The sequence below is a fragment of the Amblyomma maculatum genome, chromosome 8 (assembly GCF_055883805.1).
Source record: "Amblyomma maculatum isolate TAMU_Amacu chromosome 8, ASM5588380v1, whole genome shotgun sequence".
In the NCBI taxonomy this organism is placed as follows: Eukaryota; Metazoa; Arthropoda; class Arachnida; order Ixodida; family Ixodidae; genus Amblyomma; species Amblyomma maculatum.
The window spans coordinates 105,439,810-105,464,255 of NC_139351.1; the positions used below are offsets into that span (position 1 = coordinate 105,439,810).

At 50.8% G+C, this 24,446-nt stretch overlaps 1 protein-coding gene across 3 annotated transcripts in view; it reads right to left on the minus strand.

Annotated features, from left to right (window-relative positions):
- LOC146182108 (latrophilin Cirl-like) overlaps window positions 1–24,446 on the minus strand; it is a 450,055-nt gene that overhangs the window by 125,150 nt on the left and 300,459 nt on the right. For all 3 annotated transcript variants that reach the window (XM_084577117.1, XM_084577114.1, XM_084577116.1), the window contains one exon: window positions 15,343–15,444. In XM_084577117.1, coding sequence (XP_084433243.1) covers window positions 15,343–15,424 — 82 coding nt within the window. In that variant the 5' untranslated portion in view covers window positions 15,425–15,444. The remainder of the gene's footprint in view (window positions 1–15,342; window positions 15,445–24,446) is intronic.

Consider the following 24,446-nt stretch of genomic DNA (forward strand, 5'->3'; position numbering starts at 1 on the left):
CCTAGCTCAGCCACGAGTCTATCAATCCGTCAGCGCCAACAAAAACCCCCGCGTGGCCTTACGATCCCAGACTGGCCAGCCTCTCGAGCTGACACAAACAGACCACTCAAGAGCGCCCGCGTAACAATCGCAAGCTGACCGCCCAGCCTCTCTCTCTCTCTCTCTCTCTCTCTATCAGGTCTATAGTAAAAAAAAAATAAGTAATAGAAAAACGCGGCAGGGCCTACTTTGGCCTACCTCTTCCTTTCACACCAGGAGCCCTAAGTGTTCCCCCTGCTTTTCCTTCTCCTCCTCAAAACACACACTTCGCGGTCTTACCGCGACGTTGAACGCGTAGTACACGCCGGGGTCCGAAGCGCGATCCCAGGGGCCCCTTTAGCGCCGCCGATGCTCCCACTACGTGTACGCTTTCTTGCGAGCCCGGCGCGAAGCGGAGGGGAAACCGGTGTCGCGCAAGGTCATAACGCTCAAAGCGGACTGCGAAAAAAAAAAAAAAATGAAAAGCAGGAAAAAGAAAATTCGGCAGTATAAATAGGAAAACTGAAGACGCCGAAACACTAAAAAGAGCGAAAGAACGCCCTAAAAGCAGGCTTCGAAAGTGCAGGTCAGAAGCACGGCGTAGCACGCAGACAGAAGGGGAAAAAAAGAAGTGAAAAATGCCACGGAAACACCTTCAACGACTGCCAAAAACTATCGAACCGAAAATTGAACACAATGCAAAGCGCGACGAGTACGGTACGGCGACTGAAGAAGAAAGAATGTGGGCAGGGAAGAAAGCTACGCAAAGGCGTCCCAGTGAAGAACCGGAACCGATTTGCGCGGCGCGGGGCTCCCGAAAGGCGGCTTCTTCGCGAAAGCGCCCGCTTCCGCACTTCGCTCCTGGAGGCAGGCCGGCCCTCGAATGCTCAGGGCAGATGGCGGCGGCTGCAAACGTCGCTGCTGGAAAAAAGCGTTCCCTTTTAGCAGCGGCCATTGTTAAGAGGAGAGACGCCTTTCCGCCCCACGGCCTCTGCACAGCCCCACCTCTCCAATGCCGCCTGTCGCGGGAGCTTTCCTATATACCCATGTATATAGTGCATAGGCGAGGTGACAAAGGCCTTTCCTCCCATCAAGCACCGAAGCCGAACGGTGTGGGGTTCCTTCCCCTCGTGCGCTGCAACTACGGTATGCAGGGAACGGGAGCCAGAGCAGCGCGTGCTCGTGGAAAAGGCCAGCACGATGAAACCCTAGCAATTGGTGCTCATCAACGCCACAGCCGGCGACATTGCGGGCGCGTATCGAGGGCTTCGCGGAAGGACATAAAAGGGGGACGAGAGAGAGAGAGAGAGAGAGACATGGGGTTCCCAGGGCAGCTTTTTCCGCACGTGGATGCCTGCTATCGGCATACCTGATGACCATAACGAGGAGCGCGCGCGCTTTCAAGCCGCGCGTTAACAAACGGAACACGCGCAGACTAGATTGGTAGGCATACATGGCAAAATTACTTTTGAAAAGTAATTAAATTACATTACTAATTACTTTGCTGAAAATTGCAGAAAAAAGAAGTCATTACTTCTCCCAAAGAGGAATGAAATTACACTACAATTACTTTCACAGAGTAATTCAATTTTAAATTACTTTCTAGTTTCCATCCATGTAAAAACTAAGTAAACCTAGTAAAAAAACAACTTGTTCTCCAGACGCGAAGCACACACATTCTTTCGTCTTTCCGTCAAATTCCGTCCCATAGAGCTATTCCTTCCCTCTTTCCTATAGCACTTGCCATTACAAAAACAAGAACAGAGCAAAACCTGGAACAGACCAGACGCACTTCAGTAAAAGTAATTTCGAAATGAATTAATTACTTTTGCTGCGAAATTAGTACCAAAAGTAATTCATTACATTACTAAATTACCAAACGGAAAACGTAATTAATTACATTACAAATTACCAAAAAAGGTAATTAAATTACAGTAATTTCAATACTGTAATTCAATTACTGGCATGTCTGATGGTAGGGCCTGCACGAGCGCCTCGATTTGTAAACCATGCTGCCAACTTTTACCATACTTTCCTTCCAGCATTGTGTTGCCTGCTACGCTCGGGCCAAAAGAGGTATTCGAAAACTTTAAAAACTCCCCAGCGAGACTGCCCAATGCATTGTTTTGAACTGAAACATTGATGACTAAAAACAAAACGTGATAAACCAATCGCTGAGATGAAAAAACAGAGCACGTATAATACGGTTCTTCGCACCCGAAAACACCGCAGCTCGCGTACTGCAGAGTCACGAAGCAACAAGCACTGTGGGACTGCCTTGAATGGCGCTCCAAAAACAAACATGGCCTCCAGTGAACAGCCATGCGTGAGTCGCGTGCCCTTGACTTGTCCGCCCTTGTTTATTGTGGAACGTTGCTGGAGACAGTTTATGTGGCTTACGTCGTCACAGTGCCGCGCCGCAATGACCTCCTTTCACTCTCCGTACCGAATGGCCCAAGCCGGCATCTTATTGTTATGACGTGCGCGTATTATTTGGAGGTCCATGCCGAAATATGTAACAAAAAAAGGCAGAAAAAAAAGACACATCACCCCCGCAAAATAAACCAAGCAGGACCCTAGTTTTTTTTAAAAAAAAAAGAAAAAAAAAAACCCTGAAGCCAGGGAGCGCGAACCGCTGAGCTGCTCGGCCCCGAAAGCCAAGAGTTGGCTGAAGGGAATGAACTGCGCTGTTGAAAGGCGCACAATGCGCCGCCGAAAGCAAGCACCGGCGCTGAACCGTACGTACGGACAGCGAGGGAAGGGCTGAATAGACACGCCGCTACGTCGGGAGCCAAATGACAATGCGAAGTGAGGGACGACCATGGGGCCGAAAGCAGCGGGGAGGTAGGTGCTCCCGGTCGTCGCACGGTCGCCACTCGAGCACACCGCTTCGCCGCCGGCGAAGCGTGGACGTGCGAAGAAGGGCGGCAGCGCGCGCGCATGGGCTCTGAAGCGCAGGCAGCGCGCATTTGACCGAGCAGGCCCCAGGCTTTTGTTGGGGCTCCCGCTTCGAGAGTCCCCCCACGCAACGCTCTCTCCTTTCCTAGGCAAGCTTTCACGCACAGACGCGCGCACCTATTGCGCTGTCGTCGCCGCTGCCGGAGGCCCTGCAGGCAGGCCAGGCAGGCTCACACATCTGTCACCAACTCAGCCTCCCCGCACAGGGGAAGCGATGGTACGGGGAGACTGTGGGGGACAAGGCATAGTAAACAAACCGCACGTTCGCTGTGACGGGCAGGTTGGGTGCATAGATGGAGAGAGAGGGAGAATGATTTGGAAGCGGGGGAAGGGAGAGTGCTTGCGCACACATAATATACACGCACACTGCACATTCATGCATCCGTACGCGCATACCGCAAGCAGCTCGTAGACCCCCGTCTCCACACCGTACATTATTTACTATTACCGTTTTGTTTATTTGCACATGTGTGCGTGTGACGTCAAACAAATGCTTAGTTGATCCCTACCTGCCAACAGCGAGGGAGAAAGCGGAGGGGGGGCAGCGAGAGCTGCTGCTTTTTAGGCAAGGCGGCGGCGGAAGCGCATTCATTTTGTTGTACGTCGCCGCTGCGCGGCGCCTGTAGCGGCAAAGCATCGGCGGCAAAAAGTCCGCCAGAAAGGAGAAGCTTTCTGGGGTGAGTGGGGGGGCAACGCTCGCACAATAGAAGCGACCATTAAAAGGGAACCGCACTATATTACACCACGCTCCGACAGTTCCATTATTAAACGGACACCGCGCCGCGCCTTTCAATCGCGGCTGCGCGCTGCTATTCAAGGCGCGCCTGCTGCCAGCGGCGACCGCGAACACGTGACGACCCCATTGACGAAGGACGACCGGAGATGACGGACGCCTGCGGGTCCCGGCGTACAGATTCTCTCTTAAAAGCGAAAAGACCTAGGCCCTTCAAGTACACTTGAATAGCATTCGAAGCACTTAATGTTTAGAGGGCTTACGGGGGGCTTGCACCTGCAAGAGACACCAGCCGCTAGAGGCGTGAATGTAGACTGTATAACGCAGCTTCAACGAGGACGCGCAACCTTTATAGGAGTAATAATCTTATCTGGATCAGTCTTCAACGAATTCGTAACTATCGAGATCCTCTTAATCAGTGCCACCTGCAACGATCGACGCAAGTTCTGTTTTCTTGTGTCTTCGCGAAGCTTGCGCTTAGTTATAATCATGGGCCTCCTACATAGCATAAAAATCTGCAACGAAGCAGGCATCATGATAACCTTTATCTGCACAGCCTTTATCGGAACAACTTATAAGCCTATCTAAATAATCGTCATCGAGGCTTCCATCCTAGCGACCCTTAATGCAGCCGGCTCCGTTTTCATCGAGGCTACCTTCAACGGCAGCACTTCTCATTTGAATCTGGTGCCACTCTCACACGGGCGAATCGCGATGGCACTGGACGTCGGCGCCGCTCGCAGGTACGACAGCCCTTTGAGACCCGGAAGATGCGTTAGCGAAGAGAGGAAATGATCCAGCGCGTAAACCCAGGCGCGCCGTTGAAATATTCATTTCGGGCGCCGAGCTGCGCATCCGTGAGTAAAGCGCCAGAGAAAGTATAAAGCGCCAGAGGAAACGCAACAAGTGCCATATGCAGTGAAACGCTCGTTTCCGACGTAACGAGCAAAATGAAGCGCAGTCGAGGTGGCATTACTGCAGTATCCCAGACCTTCCAGCACATAAGCAAGTTCTGTTTACATGTGCCATCTCAATGCGCTCATTTCGAATACACTTGACTCCAAAACCAAGGGGGGGGGGGGGGGGGGGGGGGGGCACGCTAAGACAGGGGAAGCGAATCCACGGGCGCTGCTTCTGGGTGTGCTGTTTTTTCGCGTGTTTTCTGGCCTTGACCAAAGCTTCGTGACAGGTAGCACGGCAGGACCCGGAGAGGAGAAAAGCGAAGCAGACTGAGAGGCAGTCATGGGAGGAAGCGGAAACGCTCCCAAGGCTGCTGCAGCGATCCGTGCTGCATAAATCAGCCGCCAAGAAGGTTGGCTGTCCGGGCGCGCGATACCGGTCCCCTTTTCCTAGCGGGACAAAAAAAACGCTCCGGAAGCGAAGAAACCGGTGGCAGCAATCGACTCGAGTGGCCAAGGCATCACCAGTGAGCACTGACCACGATACAACACGCAATCGGGAGAGAATTTAGGTTTTCTCGTCGCATTTAATTCGTACAGGGTGCTCCACGTGATCGCCAACCCGGCATCAAGAGGTCGCCAGGAGCGGCTATAAATAGTTACTAAATCACAAGCGACTCAATCTGACCCAGTTGATACACGCACTTTTTGAAGCAAGTCAGTGAGGAGACCGAGGTATAGAAAAGCACCAGACCGGACGAGAGAGGACTCACAACTGCGACGAGCAGTTGTTATTGCAGTTGTTATTGCAGTTGTTAGTTCCAGTTGTGTACTAATCGCAGCCACTTTATAACAGCTTTTACTCAAGTCTCATTCTGTGACATCGCATTCCATTCTTCGGTGATTTCAATTGCTGTCATCGGAAAAAAAAAAAAGAAAAAGCACCCCTATAGAGTTAATAAATTTGCTTCTGATTTACGCAATGGCACGTGGTATCTTGAAGAAGGCGTCGCATTTCGTCCCGATTACTCCAGCGTGAAGTTCACTGAACCCTCGTTTGAAGCTGCCTTTTAATTGCGTTCTCCGCCAGCGAGAGCTTAATCATCGACTCCTGGCAGAAGCCCAGCCGCAGGCGACAACCTTGCGAAACGTTCGAAACGTTCACTCTTGCAGGCTCAATTAATAAAGGATTTCTGCCGCGAGCAGCCGCACCAGCACGTCATTGGCTCAGTCGTGCTCAGTGCATTAAGCCACGAGGAATAAATGCTTGCACGCAAAGCGGCTGGCACTCGACAGCCTGTCAACATCTCGCACCGCCAGGACACACACACACACACACGCACACGCACACGCACACGCACACACACACACACACACACACACACACACACACACACACACACACACACACACACACACACACACACACACACAGAGAGAGAAAAGGTATCTGGCATTCCACTGGCCCACGTTTAGTATCCCATCTGCTTTACTGCTAAAACAGAATTTTTCAGAAGCACAGCCGCGGCGACGAACTATCGGATGAAAAGTTCAGGCAATAAGATACCAATATAGGATTGATTTCTAGCAAGATTTGATCATTAAAGGATTTAAAGCTGCTGTGTGTCGTTACTCTGTCGGTGTGTGGTTGATTTTTTTCTTTGTTTTTTTTTTGTTTTTTTGCGATCTAACTTTATAACGCTCAATATATGCACCAACTTGCCCAGAAAGAAGTTTTAATGTTTTAAAGGATTCGCATTCATAAATTATAGGGCTCCTTCATTCACCTTGGTCTCTACTGCTTGAAAGTTTTCTCGAAGCGTACACGCCATACTCAGGCGATGAACGTCTCCCCACGTTGCTCCGCGCTGCAAGGCGTATATACAGTATGCAGTAGAACCTCGATGGTATGTTCCCAGTACATACGATTCCCACGCAAAATCGCGGGCAGTAAAGCATCGCCCACGGGGTTACACGATTTCCCGGTTTATACGTTCGAAATTTCGACAAATTGTGTTCGCATAATACGTTTTGCGATCAACCGGACACCTGCTAACGAGGGCTCGCGATATGAAAAATTGATCAGCGGCGCTCAATCGCCAAGGTTGCTTTTCTGCAGTGTATAACTGCAAAGGGGTGAAGTATCAAAGAAAGCCAATAAGCCAACATACGGAACGCCCGTTCCCGCGAAAACATGACTTCATGAGGAGCAACGCGGTTCCTTTTTTGTGATGGCTTAGGGGCGTAGGAGGGAATCATTTGATAATTTGAACTGTTCGCTTGCATACGAGCGGGCCGGAACTGGGGAACGCGCAGTACGAGCAAAGGCGTACCTTTAAGCCTCCGCGATGGCTTCTTTACGTGTCATTGCTGTTAAGGGGCGAAGCATCCGGAAACAACCAAATGAAGCGATCCTGACTCATTACTACGTTCTACAAAACCGATTTGTTACTAAATCTCTTCATCGCTGACGACAATGCAAATGCAGACTGAATTATGCGAAAGCTAAGAAAGAAGATGTGCATACTTGATGTCTACAAATGCTAGTCAACACTTTTATGCAATGAAAATCTCAATTCTACATGCGTTCGTACCTCATTCAGCAGATAACTTTTTTTCAGAATCAGCGAGTTCGGATCATACATTTTCCCGGATGATACGTTTCTTCCTGCATTTTTCAAAACACAGTATTAAGGTGGTTTTACCTTACATTCCAGTATGCCCCGGTGTGCCTAAAAAGTCCCTTTCAGAGGCTTCGCATTTCGCTTATGTTTTCACTTTTCCTTTCACACGTTGCTCTCGGGAGAGAAACTTTTCCGCTTCGCAGCTTGCGAAAGCACGCGTATCGACCATCTACTCTGTGCTTTAAGAAAATGTTCCCTTTTAAATTGCTTCGGTTTGTACTGTATACATCATACGGCAGCATACTTCGGCAGCGCATTACGATGAATCCCTTATCTCAAGCGGTGATTTTCCATGCGAGCAACATTCCCTAATTCAGTGAATTTGAAAAGTAAACTCCGGCGAAAAGTGAAAAAAAAAAAAAGAGAAAGAATGAAAAGATAGGTATCTATACTATATACCTACTGCAAGGAAAAAAGGGCACGGAGATATTTCGTCATTCTAATTCAGGTAATGTTCTCACTATGGTGTCTATACTCAGTGCGAGGAGCGCTTGCTTTTCCCGATAATACCGTCCAAACAAGACACCGAGCAGATCCATTCGCAAGCAACCATGTGCAATAAAGCGTCTCCTAAGCTGTATACCATCAATGCAATATGGCAGCCGTTTTGATCGCCCATACCGTGTCAACGACATAAACGGTTCCCCTGAGACTAAGCACTCCTGGCTACACGCCAAGCGCGCTCAAAAGACTCCCATGCGCTCGCTGGCGAAATGAAGAGTCCCAACGAGAAAAGCAAGGGATACGCACAAACAAGCTGCGCACATGCAACACGGGCGCATCGCGTTGGTTGTTCCACTTGTTTTTTACGGCGCCTTGTCTTCTAGCCGCGCTGGATTCTTTCCCCAAGGAGACCGGAGATGTAGAGAGACAGGCCAGGAAATAAAAGCCTTCGACCACTTACTTTCGCCCGAGCGTCAGCACATGTGACGGGATGCAGTTAAGAAAAATGCTTTGAAAGAAAACACAGCGGGATAGTAAGAGATAATAAAAGAGGAGGTAAACAGACAATAGCAAAGTTGAAGCGAAAATAAAGAAGCGAGGTATGGGAGAGCTGGGAGGGGAGGGGGGCAAGAGACCAGAGTTAAGAAGACGAAGAGGCAGTGAGGGTAAGAGGGGAAGAAAGGGGTACTCTAGCAACGAGGTAATCGTCGTAATGAAGAGCGCTATACTTTTCCCCCTCTCCCCTTCCACTATTCCCTCGCCCTCCACACGAGGCCGCTTTTCGCCGCGTTGCACGGTTGCGAACGCGGGGAGGAGGTGGTCATCTTCCTCCATTGTTTTTTTCTTCGTCACACCGCGCCTTTCTTCGGCGGATACCTCGAAGGAAAGAAAAGTACGCCACCATTAAACAGTGGACAATGAAAAGGACCGCCACCAGCAGCCCAGCTAGGGTCAAGGAGGAGATGAAAAAAAAAATGTACACATAAGAGCGAACCTTATAGAAACAGGAAGAGAGGGTCAATAAGGGAGAGACGGAGAGATGGGCATTGCGGGAGAAAAAAGTGCTGAGTCCGCGAGAGCCTTCCCCGGACCGCGGCGCTGAGCGAGCGCGATTTCGACAACGCAAGGCGGACCGCGGACGCTAGACCGCGAGCGCGGGGTGGGGCTACGCCACCACCGCGGCCCAAGCCGGACTGGCCGCGGGACGGAGGGGGGTCCGCACGGCAAGGGAGAATTACAGACCGGAAAAGAACAACAGCTCGGAAATTGAGCGCCGCTCAAGAGAGCCGCCCCACGCAACGCAGCACCGGCGTTGCACTGTCGTAGGAAAGAGAGAGAGAGAGAGAGAACGTCACTGAGATAAAGAGGGAAATAAAAGATTGTAAGGAAGAGTGAGGAGGTCAAAGCACTGCGAAACTGAGGCGAAACGGTTCAGTGCGAGCGGGGCGAGTGGAGAAAGAAATGGAGAACCGCGGGGTTCCCGATTTCGCGGACTTCGTAGGAAAATATAGCGTAACGAAACGCAAATAGAACATCCGTTTGAGAAGCGAGACCGTTGGAGCCGTAGGCATATATGCCAAAGGCTTTCCCACGGCTATAGACCCGGGAGCACGCGGGGCAGGGGTTACGGGCTATGTATGCCTGAAAATGAAAGCGCGAGGCGCTGAGGCGTACAGTTCTCGACATGAGCTTGACCCGCGCTGCAGAGAAGCCTGCCCGCCGGCTATGGACCTCGGGCGCCAAATAAAACAAAACGAAGATCTAGAAGGCCGCTTTTTCTCGCATTCTGCGCAGCTGCATCCCACGCCTGCTGTTCGAGCGGAAAGGTACGGTCACATGTTTGAAGTTCGCCTCGTATAAAAGTTCATTTTCTGTGCAACGTTCGGCACACCTTTGGAGCGCTTACACGGGTACACCGTTTCGAAGAAGAGATTTAGACAAATGTCGAAGAAGCAACCCGCGCAGGTTCAAGCGCATCTCGACAAACCGAGGCGCGCATAAGAGGAAAGCCTGCAGAAGGACAAATGCTACCCGCAAACTAAATCTCGCCAGTGTTACACGCAACTCCTTCGCTCGCGAATCCGGGGAAAGAAAGAATAAGAATAAAGACTCTGCCGCCGATGCTACCTTCGCACAACGGCGCACAACGGAGCACAGACGCTGCTTTTCCTGCAAGGCTTGCGACATGCCGGCCGAGACGGTGTCTGTGCATAGCGAAATTCTCGGAGCTGTTAAAGCATGGCAGGATATATACGGTTGCAGAGTATCCATTCTGCAGCTCAAAGGAAAATCGCTCGCGAAGCAGTACGGGATGCCTCGAAGCGATAGACGGAGGGAAGAAAATAACACGAAAACAAAAGCTCGACAAATGGTTCGCGAAGAAGCTCTTTGCAGAGACAGTTCATTATATGCACGGAGGGGAAGCGAGCGCGGGGCGCAGGTGGTCACGAGCGGGGCTTGGCCGCCACGAAGGAACGCGAAGGTCGCCTTCCACGCGCCGTGCCGTAAAAATAAGGCGCGGGTTGCCTAACTTCGCCGAAATGGCGCCGATACTCTCGGGCGAGCGTAGCGGCGAAGGCGCGCGCGCCGTCCATCATCGGATGCAGACCGTGGGTTGTGAGCGGGCTTCTGGCGTGTAGTCAATCGCCAAACGCTAATTTCAGGCGTACACGAGTGGGACGAGGTGTAGAAGTACACCAGTGCATGGTCTGCCAACTGCAGGGGCGGCTGTCGACGCTACTAAACGAAGTCATCGTGAATTAACAACCTGCGGAGCTACGGCAAACCAGTGACCGGAAACGCGTACGCGGCACTACCAGAAGCCAGAGCTCCGAGCGCTCGTATTCGAAAAGTTAGAAGAGTGTAAAAGTTAGAGTGTAAAAGAGTGTATAGAGTGTAAAGTTAGAGTGTATAAACAGTTCCCAGCCAACAGTGCGCGATGGCACTTCACGCGAACGAGTCATACTGAATACACGAGGTGCCAAATGCGCCGGGCAACTGCTACCCTTGACGGCAGAGCGGAAGACTTCGACTGAACTAGCATCTCTAAAAAGGTTCTACTTAGTTACGCCGTTCATACGTTTCAAGAAAAAAAAAAAAACGCAGATGTGACAAGAGGAACTGCTAGCAAGGTCAGCTACTCTACAGTGAACTAGCTACTCTATGCCGGCACTGGAACCACAAACTGGTCAGTAGAGCCAGTAATGTGAACGGGTAGAGCGTGTGGCACAACGCGGGTAATAAAATGAGCATAAAACACTTTGCGAAAGAAAAAAAAATCCTCTCTAAGGTGGCATGCGAACTCTGATAGAACTGCGTGCGCGTCGTCCAAGTACCTATTCGTTTCATTTTGTTTTCATTTCTTTTCCCCCACCAACGCGGCTGACACTACTAACTTGCGCAACATGAAATGTAGGACTAGACCCGGCCTCGCCTAATGGCGCGAACATGTCCGTTCATAAATTTGACTCGACAGGGAAGGCAAGCGAGCTCGCCATCACTTTCTAGGTGGAAAAAAAAAAAAAAACAGCAATGCAATAAAAGTACAACTCCCCAGAACGCGAGAGGCATTAGAAAGAAAGGGTATATGAGGGAGAACCCGAAAGCGAGAGAATTCCAAGACCAAGAGCGTTGCGAGAACACCACGGACATTAGTAAGGCCTAGCTAGCGAGGTCTCGCGATGGTGCAGCCACCACCGACCGAGCGACCAACCGACGACTAGGTCGTTACGAGTAGGGCCTCCACCACTTCGCGCAACCGACGCAGCTAGGAAGCGAGAGAGAGCGGTCCACTACCCTCTCTCGCCCTCCCGACAAGCGGGGCGAAAGAAATTCCAGTAGCTCCAGAGAAAACGGCCGCCGCACCGTGTGCACGCTCTCGTCGTGGGATTCATGCGTGTCGATTCCAGGTCCCCCTTCCGAACCCCTCGAGAAGAGAAGCTGCCTGCCTTTCCACTCGTTTATTTATGCGCTTTATCCTCCTCCATTTCCCCTCCACACACACACGGACACAACGAGGGAACCTCTTTGCACTTTCATTTCTTTCCCCCCCATCACCTTTATTTCGTTTTACATTCTACAATTTCCTCTTCCTCCGCGGAGAGCGCGTGCGCCTGAGTGGAGGCCCTCCGGGTCTAGCCTCCTCCGTATCGGTAGATGCGTTTTCGGCGGAGCCCTGCTTCTAGTGCTTCTAGGTTTTTTCATCCCTCCGGCAGCGAATGCCGAAGGAAGAAAGGAAGGAAGGAGTGCAGACAGTTGCATTCTCCCCATCTTGGCCACAGAAAGAAAGCGAGCCAACGAACGCACTAAGAAAGAAAGGTCCGGGCGTCAAAAGAGAAGCGGGGCGCGGCGGAGGGACCGAGTCGAAAAGCGCACTCCGGGAGCAGCCGGATATCCACGGCGGCGGGCGACGGAAAGCCGCGCCGCACAAGCAGGGGAGAATGAAAACACGGCGCGACCTAATGGCCGTAGAATGAACGCGCCAAGGGGGGTATGCTGCTGCCTACGGAGCCGATCTGCGGCGGACAAGGGAGGGCGGAGGTTGGGTCGCCCTGAAACAAAACACAAGCGAGAGAAATACGCGAGAAAAGGACCGGCCGGTTGAGGGACGTCAGCGAGCCGGCCGACGCCTCGAAAAGCAGAGCTTGAGAGAAAGAGGAGACAGGAACGAATTCTCCTCCTTCTCTGCTCCGAGTACTGTGAAGCTGCCCCCGTTTTGCTCCTTGCCTTGATTAGCGAGGAGAGCGGTCTGACCAGTCTTCGCACACGCTGCAAGACGTCGTCGTTCGAAAGATCGCATCGACGGTTCGTGCGGCGCAGGGCGGATCTCCGGCAAAACAACCGCGGAGAGTGGACACACGCACACACGCCATTTGGAGCGAGGACCAGGGGCGAATTGCGTAACGCCGCCAGCAACGAGCCCGACTGCCCCTTCTCGACGCCGGCGGGAAACTCGCCAGAGAGAATGAAATGACATCACGACATCATGGCACGTGGTACAGCCTGGAGACCACGCATGCGTAGGGAGTCCCCACTCGCCTACCAATAAAAAATAAGACGGCTAGTTTCTGCAGATATATAGTAGATTCTCCTTTATACTGGCACTTTTGTCACCCTGTTCATTAGTACGATTTGGAAAATGAGTAAAAGCTCAATTAAAACAATGCTTCGATGTCTTTAGATCTCAACTGTAGATCAAGTTTCGGATCGTTGGCTTTGTCGCCAGTCGTGAAGCATTTAGTGTGAGAAATTAATGTCAAAAGAGAAGCCGTTCATCGGCTAGTCTATGAGCTCCATATTTCTGCAAAGACTCCACACGTTATTAGCCACCTTTTTAGGTTCTATATGCATTACCAAATACACCTCTGAACATTGCTAAAATCTGAAACATATTTACAACAATTATAGAGGTTGCAGTAAAATAATAAATGAATAGAACTGGAAGTTTGACACCCGCTCTAGATAAGAAAAAGCGCTGAATCGGGACTATGCACCTCAACCCCATTACAGCTGCTGACGCAACAGGTGCCTCGGCATAAGAGGTTGCGACAGACGGCCTGCCCGACTGCGTCGTCAAGCAGTCGGCGTATGAGTACGCAATTTTTAAGCAGTCGCTGATACTCAGCCGTGCTCTATACAATCGTGAAGTTTATGAAAAAAAAAAAAAAAAGAAACTGCGCAACTCGGACTTTCCGGCTAAGCGAGGCCAAAGTTTTTAAAATGTGACGTCACGCCACCGCCGACGACGAAGAGCTGCAGCGCGATCGACGAGCGGGGGGATTAGCGTGACTTGTTACGACTGCAGCGCGCCAATTAGGGGGATCAGCGTGAAAGACCGATCCAGGCGAGCACAAGGCCTGCAGCCCGCGACGGGTCGATTAACGCGGGATTCGAGGCTTGTTCGCCGATAGTTCGGGCACGCGCGCGGCTTGCTTGACGAGCGGACGAGAACAAAGCCGCCCCCGGTCGAGACAACAGCCGGATTGTGCGAGCACCCACGGAAAACATGGCACTATCGAAAGTTGACGGCCCGATGAAGATTCAGCGTGGCGTCCCGAACAGCTAGCGAAACCCCTAGATACCGGTCAAAACATGCCCACTGCAGGGACAGAGGTTGAACTGAATGTTAGCAACGTGTCGTCACGGCAGGAGTGCGGAGCGCGGCATGTCATTGGTTTCACAGTTGCTCCAATAATATGTTTCAATCGCCTATGGAATTCGATGGGACACGGCGTTCGAGAAAAACTTTAAACGCGGGACGCTTTCAGCTCGAATACGTAAATAAACAAAGCGAGGAGGCTAGTGTTTTAAGGCGCTTCGTTTGTTTATCCCTGCTTACTGACAGACATACATGGCAAAATTACTTTTGAAAAGGAATTAAATTACATTACTAATTACTTTGCTGAAAATCGCAGAAAAGTAATTAAATTACATTACTCATTACTGCTCCCCAAAAGTAATGAAATTACATTACTTCTACTGAGTAATTCAATCACTTTGAAATTACTTTCTAGTTTCCATAAATGCAAAAACTAAGTAAAGCTATTAAACAAAACAACAACTTGTTCTCCAGAGTATTCTAGTTGACTATAGTTCTGCTCAATTCTGTCTCCTTTTACCAATCCGTTACGCTGGCTTCGGATTGCAGCACGTCGTTCCTGCTTTCGCGCACTCTACTTTGTTGTCTATTGAAGGAGTGATGGCGCACTTTAGTAAAAGTAATTTCGAGAGAAATTAATTACTTTGCTGCGAAATTACTTCCAAAAAGTAATTCACTACATTACTAAATTACCAAACTGAAAAAGTAATTCATTACATTACAAATTACCGGACAAAGTAATTAAATTACAGTAATTTCATTACTGTAATTCACAATTACCGCCATGTCTGCTGACAGAGCCAGTAAACATGAAAACTGCAAGATAGAAACGTGCGCTTTATAGACTGTTCGTGTCAAGTTGTACGAAGTATACGCAAAAGGAAACAAAAAATATTTTGTATTTCGTGTATGTCTTTTAGTTTGTGCAACATGTACGGACCGGGACCGCAAAAGGAGTTCCAGCGGACTACCTCACGAACTTTTGCCTCAACGTAGGCCACAGCTCAAGTGATGAGATGGGCTGAAGTGGAAACACAGTACCATGACCAAAATGCAGTTGTCCCTTGCTCAGTATCTAGCAATGATAGCACGTGCTTTCGCTGAGTACAGCCCGAGACTATAGGCTAAAGCGGCAAGCCCCAACGCAGATTCGAAGGTAAACAAAACCCCATTGAAGCTGTGCTCAGAAATCTGGCACCTAATGGTCTAACATGGCCGGTTAACAGGTGGTAGCGTCAGCACCCGGCACGATATGGAACTCCAGAGGACCTCTTTCGGGGGATACGTCGTTATCTTCGTCCACGCGCGGCGACTCCGTTCGCTACCCGCGCAATGGCCTTTATATAATATTGTGTAATTGCTACAGGATCAGCTGCTACGGAAGCAACGTGCAGACTTTTAACCGGACTTTGGTCAGTAAACTGGTAAGTCCAACAGAACGCCCACTGCTTCGGAACGCGGCTGGAAATAAAACGTCCAACTGGAGGCGTACAGTGCAAACACACTCACCGCCTCCTCTCCGGGCCCAGCAGGACGCGACGCAGAGGTGCAGCAGGAGTAGAAGCCCCGCGCAGAGGCGCCTCCTCACCATCGTTGCGGCGACCGGACGCACTGCGAACAGGAGAGAGAAAGGGGGAAAAAATTAAGGACATTATTTTTAGAGGCGTACGCATTATCAGTGGTATTCCAGTGTAATCATTCCAAACCACGCCAAAATGGCATTAAAAACGACAAAGTTAACTGTTGACACGGGCTCAGGGTTTAGCCTCACGCTGCCTTAACCACGGGGAGTCAACACACGAAGCCAACCGGCATCGATAGCTTTATTTCTACACGCAACTCTGCTCCTCGTCTTCGATGACGAAGACGAAAAATAAGGCGGGGCGGCTTCGGTTTGTCATGACTAAAAAGTGGGGTGAATGCGAACGAGAACGACTTAAGGCATGAAAACAGGGCACCTAGCAAAGTAAACATATGAAGGCTAAGTGCAGACACTGTGGCCAGTAAAAAGCAGATCGAGGCGTCAACATTTTCCGTCACCGAGCAGGCGGGCCAGCAAAACAAGCAGGAAATGCAGACTGCGCGTCTGCGCTCTTTGCGACGACCATGAGATAGCACTGTAAACAACATCAAGGCAATAACTTGCCCAAAAGTATTGAACACGGCAAGCCAGATGCACCGATGTTGCCGTAAGAGTCGGCGTCGTAAACGTCATTAGAGAGATTTAGCATACCGTGATCTGCGTGATCCGCCACCGTGACTGTCTACCGCTCGTGGGCGGGGCGCAAAAGCTGATTGGTTCCGATGCGGCAGGTCTATGTGCCGACATCGGGCTTTACCGACATCCAGTATGTGGCGCCATCTATTGACATCAAATTGATCTGAGCATGCGCAGTGGAACGCGCGGTGGCGGATCACGGTAGCGGATCGCGGATCACGGTGTGCTAAATCATCTATTTGAGTGAATGAGAACGCCAAGAAAAAAAAAAAGCATTTAAGTTACACAGAAGTCGTAGCAATATAAAGACGAAACAGATGGTGCCGAAAGGTTACTTGCGAATACACTGAGGGCAAACGCCGCACTGATTATGACGCGAAGGACACAGCTGCGTCCCACAGACGGGACTCCAGCGTGGCGACGAGCCTAATAGTCCCCGGGCGTAACAAGCTTCCCCGATGCCCGAGCCGCAGCCACGCCCAAACCTCCTCACTATACCCCCTCCCCCCATCCCCTCACCTGCTTCGTCGCATGGGCAACAGGGTCCCTCGACAGGGGAAGGGGACACAGTAATCTCGTCACCGCTGGGTTGACCACCTTAATCCACCAGGCGCGACCGGCCTACATACCGTACGTAACGCCGCAGAGGCGGTGCCTCGGAAAGCGAAGGCAGCGACCCGGGGTTCTAGATTTACGGAATTAACGCATGCTTCAAGATATTGCAAGGTGAGGACAACGCATACCCTGATTCCGAAACGTATTTGAAATCCAAGGCTATCGTAAGTGCTCCACCAAGCGATTGAACAGCAAGCTTTATAGGGCTGAAATTTTTTTTGCAAATCTGAAGTACATGCATCATTCCACCAGCATATTAGATGTAAAACTTGCGCTCAAGTTACCCAAGGCAGAAAGAATGTGATTCACTGCTCCAAATCGGCTGCAAGAACGCAAATACTACACGTACCATCCTTCGCCCCTAAACTAATCGAGTACCGACCAGTCCATGATGGCCGTGATGAGTCACACGCGGTGGGCACTCTCCACAAGGTGAATGCTGCTAAGCAAGCGGGCTCTAGACCGTAGAACGCGACAGTCTGGGCGACCTGGCCGCTCTAGCTCATGACCACGGCCGTCGGGGGGTTCCTTCCCAACGACCGCAAGGCGTGTCCAGTGTCATTAGGCACGGCGCGCGAGCCGCACCCAAGGCTGCCACTTTGCCCCTTTCCGCCGCCAAGAACAAAAGGGGGAGGGGGACGATATGCGTGGGGGTAGAAAACACTAAAGACCCAACCTCGTCCAGTGTTTGCGAGCGCATGAGGTTGATAAACACAGAGACGGGGAGAGGGGAGAAAGCGTCCGTTATTTACACACGAAATAGGAACGACGGTGTTACGCGCGACGCCAGCGCCGAGCACGGCCAGATGAGGCAACCGGCGCGCGCCGCTCGTCAACGACGGACTTCGGCTTTTTCAGTTTGTGTGCAGTACGCTGCGAGGCGCTGCTGGATTAACTCGGTGGACAAAACTTTAGGGAAGACTGATAACGCTCCGAGCATACGATTCGTTTTCAGGAGGCGAAAGGATCTTCAGAAGCCGCCAAAATGCATCACACATGAGTCATGACACTGCACAACAAAACATCTCCCAACGAAACGTGACACCACGTCACCACCAACCACGCCATACCAACCAATTGCACCAGCTTAGAAGACAGTACAGCATAACTCAACGCAATACAACAGAGCAGCCATGTTCTGGGTGTGCAAGCGGCGGGGTCAATTCATTCCAGGATGAAAATGCGTGCTGCGCCATCGATACAATGGAAAACGGGATTTTGCAGCCTGAGGCCAGTTATCTCAAATGCTGACCGCCATATCGCACTGGCCAGCTGAAAATGAGGACACAAAATCTGCAGCTAGTGCGTTTCCATCGCAAGGTCGCGAGTTTGAAAATCGTCGCGAACGCTCCACCCGAAACCGGCCTAACGAGCACTGACTGAGCTATGGCTTAACTGGTGCACTCTTCTGTTGCTCCTCAGTCTCAATCCGTTCTGCAGCCGTTAGAGTAAGTAAATACCAGGCCATCGCAGCCACTACTCCCTCGCTGGGAGCTCCGCGGTTTCAACATCGCGACGCTGCTCGCAACTCACGCGGCAGACCATGCCTAATCTGCACTGCCTGCGGGGCCAGTCAGCCGGACGCGAATCAGCGTTTCCGAGGGGGCCACTGAAAAACACGAGCAGGCCGGCCAACTTTCGCCTGCGCTGCGGGCGAGCGCTCACCAGCGTTTGTGTCACGAGTGCCGTGCGTAATAAACATCGACTTTGCACGGGTTGCGTTTTGTCGCAGCAGCCCATCTTTAACCTTCCAACTTATATAAAGAAAATGGAGGGTGAAGGCGAGAAATGGGGGGTAGGGATTAACCACCCAGTTTTTGCTCTTTTGAACTCAAATTTCAGCGCTCGCTTCTACGCCGTGAAATGACAGCCGCCTAACAATACTTTCCAGCATGAAAGTTCGCCTACGTACTTCAATGCCTCAACGAAACGGCCCTTTTGTGACTTCCGAAAACAAGGGCGAAAGGAGGCTAGGAAACGTTTTCGTTATTCGGCTTCCAAGTACAAGCCTCTTCTGCACTCCCGGCTCCTTTGGACAGAAATACCTATAAAATTAGGTCTTCCAAATGGCATCATCATGATCATCATAACAATCATTCGACCTCTGGCCTGGCAGTGACGTCCAGAGTCGGCTACAGGTGAAAGGGCGTGTTTTCTTATCGTGTACTGGGGTTTCAGAATGTGCACAACGATCCTGACGAGAAAGCTTGGCATGTGGGAGAAGGGAAAAACCTGGCAGCCTTTCTTTATACTAGGAGTTCAGAATGTGCACAACGATTGACGGATGTCCGGCCCCAGATCCTCTATTGCCGGGTACCGAACCGCCGACTTACAGCAGCGCCCGGCATGCAGCCTGCAGAGCCAGTAAGCAAGGAACCGGCGCCACGATTAATAACCGCGCACCATGTTTACGCACCCAGGGCTCGTAGCTTTGCGGGAGCGCCACCGAGCGATGCGAACGCGCGGCGAGCCGCACGCTGCCGCCGGGCATCTCGGCAGCAGCGGTCACTCGTTATTCACAGCGGCGTGTGCGGTTTTAATTAGGATAATTAACAGAGGCAGCTCCCCCTTCCCCAGATAGGGAGAGGGGGACGTGCGAGACGTAAAACAAGGCACGTCGTCGGCGCACTGTGAAGCTGCTTGCTCGCCGCCGCGGCCACGCACGAAGACAGTCGGCTAATTGGTCGACGGCACGGAACTGGTAATCCGCGGCGCCGAAGGAGCCGACCAACGCTCAGTATGCGCAGTGTTCAGCCTGGAGAGTTTTAGCCAAGTTGAAACGCATTGTATATAGCGTGCGCGTGTATAAATAGCTATAGGCATATAAGTGCCCGCGGTGCGTTTTGATGTACTTTACACTATATGCGTTTCCGATATTCTAAAGCTTTTTATTGCGAAACCAATACTACTCTTGGTTTCCAGCCTTCAGCGTAGCGCAGCCGGTAGCTATGTCTTACCCACGTGACGCTGTGACGTCACACCCCACGTGACACCCTGCTGCGAAGCGAGGACCCCGCTCAGCAGCAGCAAGCCATCCGCCTGGCGGCTGAGGCCAACAATCCATATTCACCCGACCTTAGTTCGCGAGGCTCCTGAGAGAGGCTCCATCAGGCCTGCGTGCCGGGGAGTCCGAAACGGAGCTTCTTCTCGGTGGAAATAAAGGTTTTCAACAACAACAACAACTAGGGTGAGAGCTGGGCTATACCAACTCAAGCGGTCAGCAGGAGCTGCCAACTTAGGTCTCTCGTTTCACATGGGACGGTTATGTCAGACTCAGCCTGCTAGGACCCTGGCATTCACGTTACCCCACTACGCCACTAAGGCACGTACATACGGCTTGGTTAAAGAGGGGCTTTATATGTGGGCTGAGGAAGATGAAAAAGAGAAGAACGCTCGGTCCCCCGAAGCTAATGCTTTCGCTCAATATTTGGTTCAGCGGCGTTGAACCGATAAATAACACCGGCTACTCCTGGCTTAACGTGCCAGGAGTAGCCATGAGCCTGACGCGCATGCGTGCAGCCCGGTTAGCGCACGCATCTGTCGCTGTCAAAGGCGCTAATTTCCCTTGATCCCGTGCACATTACTGCGGCGATGTTATTGACCCCCCCAACCCCAACTCCTTTCTCTTTCAGCCTCAGGGAATACTTGCGCGACAAGGGAAAAAAAAAAAATAATAAATTAGAAGTGGTGTTGAATTATAGCCACATGCAGTAGTAAGCTTTAAAAAAAAAAAAAAGAAAACTTGCTTCATTCTGCCGACAACCCTCGAGAATTTACATTTGGTTTTCCAGCGCGTTTTTGTTTTGCTTTTTTCGCACAAGCAAGCAAGAACGCCTAGCGAACTCGCGCAAAAAGAAAACTGAAGGGGGTATTTGTGGAAACGAGGATAATAATAAGGACGTTATTAATAATAAACTGCGCCGAGCAGGAAAAACAACTCAGCGGGCGGCATGGCACCGACGATTGAAACAGAGACGGCGAAAGCTGCTCTGCCAGCAGGCAAGCGCCGTTAATCCAGACGGCTTGGCAAAAAAGTGCCGACGGCGGCGTCCGAACCGGCAGCTGCGCGGAACCGTCCGCTTTAATTAAACTCTTCCAGGTAAATTACAACGAGATTAGGGAGAACATTCCCCTCCCTCCCCTCGCTTCACAACGTGCGAACCAGACCCCCTCCCGCCTTCTCGTCCGTTTTTCTTTTTTTGCTATTTATCATCCCTGGGGCCCCGGCAGCGGGTTCAGACTCAGCCCTTGCGTCCCGCCAATAAGCGAGGTCCCTAACGCGAGCGGCGCGAGCTCTTAAACAGCGCGCCTCAGCAGCGAAGCGCGCGCACTGGGATAAAGAAATGCGTGCGAGCGCAGCCCGGGAGAGCGAACTGAATTAATCCCGCCCACGTGCACAGCGCGCTCTGCGAACCTAATAGTTGCGTACAGCGCGACAGCCGCTAGGCGCCCGCGAAGTGAGGGATTATGGGTCCCTATAAAGCTGCCGCCAAAAATAGTGCGCGAAAGCCGATATTACAGGAGGCGATGGAAACGATGTGTTCTGACCAAAACAGAACCAACGCAAATTGAGTGACGTTCTAACATGTCATTGAAAATTTCTTCTTATCAAATCCCGAAATCCCTACTTCAGGTCCCCTTTTCCCACACCATTTCAAATATTCCAGCAATTGGAAAACAGTGAGTCAATTTGCGTACTTAAGATGTCCAGCAACTCCTGTAAAATTCCCTTTTCGCCGAATTTTACCCCACAAATTCCTTGACAAATAAAAAAGAATTCACGCGTGAAACATCATCGCTGGATACGATTCCTTTGGACAGCAGTCGAATTCGCCTTACAAAGTGAGTGACTGGGGCTTACGAAACAAAGCGCGAATTTACGCGTATGAAAAGCGGCCCACTATGCAAGAGACCTGTGGAACGGAAGATGGTACGTGTAACGTCAAGAGACAGGAAGCATCCAGAGTGGGTGATAGAAATAGCTCGAGTTAATTACATTCTAGTTGAAATCAAGAAGAAATGGACAGTGCGAAGAGAGGACAATCGATGGTCCCTAAGGGTAGAAAATAATTCGACGGGAACGAAAGCGTTGCAGGGGGCTGTAGAAAGTTAGGTGGGCGGATGTGTTTAAGAAGTTCGCAGGGATAAAGTGGATGCAGTTAACACAGGACCAGGTTAATTGGAGGAATGTGGGAGAGGCCTTCGCCCTGCAGTGGCTATAGTCCGGATGATGATAATGAAGAAGAAGAAAAAGGTGGCTCACATGCTTGACCACATAAGGCCAATCGCTTCTGCTTCCAACCGCATTACATAATATACATGGCACTAGGGCGGTGCCTGTTCCTTCGGTTCCACACAAAAGTGGAAGTGAAGAACTACACAGCCTATATGCATCATCTTGTTCCAACCAAGGTTAAAGCCGAAGTGAACATAAACTTTATTAAGAAATAACGAAAAAAACCTTACAATTCTTCTGTATTCGTGAACAACATTTCTCCCACCAAATGTTCACCTTTAATAAGCATGCAGAGTATCCTTCTACCTCCACTATTTTGTGAAATAAATGTCCCCAGAATTAAATTCCAGTAAATACGGTCTTCGTTCTGGTAACTTCGCAATTCATTGGCAGGTAGCGCCAAGGCTGCACGCAAGTGGCGACAGTCGTCAGACTGCGCAGTGAGCCGGTCAGGCATGCAGCATATAGGGATCCTCGTCTCCTTTCTTCCCGCAAGAATCGGGAGACGTAGTGACGCGACGCTGTACGCTATTCCCGTCGACGGGACGCCGGCGCTGGGGAAAGGAGAAAAGAATCGCTTCGGCGCACTCCTATGGACGACGGGGAGACTCCCAACGCAAACACGCGGGAGCAGCCGGGGGTGGCGGCGGCGTCGAGAGGAAAAGCTGCTCCCTACCAACCCGCACGGGTTCTGCCTTTTTTTTGTCTTTCTTTGGCATCCCTCTTGCACGCGCTCACTGCGTAATCCGAAGGCTTAGCAGAGTTGGAAAAAGGAAGTATGTAAAACGAAAGGTGGGCATGGGAGGGTGAAAAAGGGGAGAAAGGGGCGGGGACACAGCTGTGCATGGACGTTACTAGCCTCATAAGTTAGCGACGATGATGGGGACTCCAAAGGTGGGGGGAGGGGGGGGGGAGCATAGAAAAACAGAGGCAAAGGAGGCAGAAAACGCAATCATCCGGAAACACTGCCCCAGAATATAATCAAAATGGGAGAGTGAGGAAGAGAATATGTGAACAGCGCGCACCATTTAAATAAAAAGAAAGAAAGCGAATACGAAATGTGGAGAAAATTTTTGACTGTGCGCTAACGAACACCTCTGCGTTCTTTATTTGGCGGGCCTGCGCCAAATCGGGCATGATCTTTAGCTGTTTTTTTTTTTTTTCGTCTGACGTCCGAGAGCGTGACTCAAGCGAATCAACTGAGAGTACCTTTTTTTACAGCAGGGTGCTGACGTATCCAGGGGCCCTGAGGTTTTGCGCAGTAACGCTGGGAGCGAGGAAGGATCACAACACGTATGAACGCTGGAAAAGCAAGCAGCTGTTTCCTTATGAAATGCTTGCAACATATAAGGTATGCTTCATTCCAGCCTTGCCCGTGTTGCGTGTTAGACTATCGAGCACTCTACGGGCGAGGACGCACTCTCCTCCAACCAGAGGAAATTTTCACTGCTATCATACCATCGTGAGAACCTTCACTCACTGACCAATGCCAATTACGCGACCACATCCTAGTCACCAAACAATATTTCCTTCGAGTCAGTCAACTCTCTACCTCTGGTGTTACTCACCACGTGACCATTTTATGAGTAATGTCAATGGATGTTTAGCAGCACCGGGACGCTACGATGCCACGTGACCACCTCAAGGAATTCGTGGAAACGATGCGTGTAGGCTATTTGCGTTACATCACTCCTGCTTATCGTTATCCTTCACCCTTATCAGTGGTGGAAAACGTGCTTGAGTTCTCCCGCCTGGTGCGTCGTCTGCTTTCCCGTAATCGCGAGTCACAGACAAGTCACCGCACTTTCGAGTGGGGGCATATATCTTTCTCTGAATTGGTGTTTGCGCCCAGTCTCGGCCACAAACAAGAGCTAACCGTGACTCACATCCATCCAGACGGATTGTCAGCGACCAAATCCAAACAGTGCGTCCAGTTTCCGTTTCAGTTGAGTTGCAACGGGTACAGAAATCGTAGTAAGTCACCAATACCAGGAAATCATGAACGGCGTCTGGCAGGAAACCAAGGCTCTTTGCCCAGTGTCAGGTGCCACTCGCCGCCGTTATTGCGCAAGCAACCCCGAGCTGCACTTTTTTCTTTCCTTTCAGTTCAAAAACTCGCCGTACGGCGCAAGTACCCTATTAGCAAGTAAGCACCGCAACGCGATGCTTACACGGTGAATTAACATAACTGCGAAAACGGATGATGTAGCAGCCGAGAAGTCGTTTTTGGTGGTGCACTGCTACCAGTACAAAGAAATGTAATTACGTTGAGTGGCATCGAAGTGCTGTGGAGGGCGGTCTACTCCCATAGCCAACGGCCATAACGACTGCACTTTAATAACCGATTCGCGTACGTGAGCTTCAATCGATCTAGCTTGGATTCCATTGGTTTACCGTGCCTGTCCCGACTCAATGGAAATACATACGTAATGGAGAAATACATTAGTTTACATTAAAAGTGGCATGCGACGGTGTTCAACAGAAGAGTAAGTTGGGCGAGTTGTAGGTTGTTCAAGTTGTTTTCTTTGTCTTTCTGTTAAACAG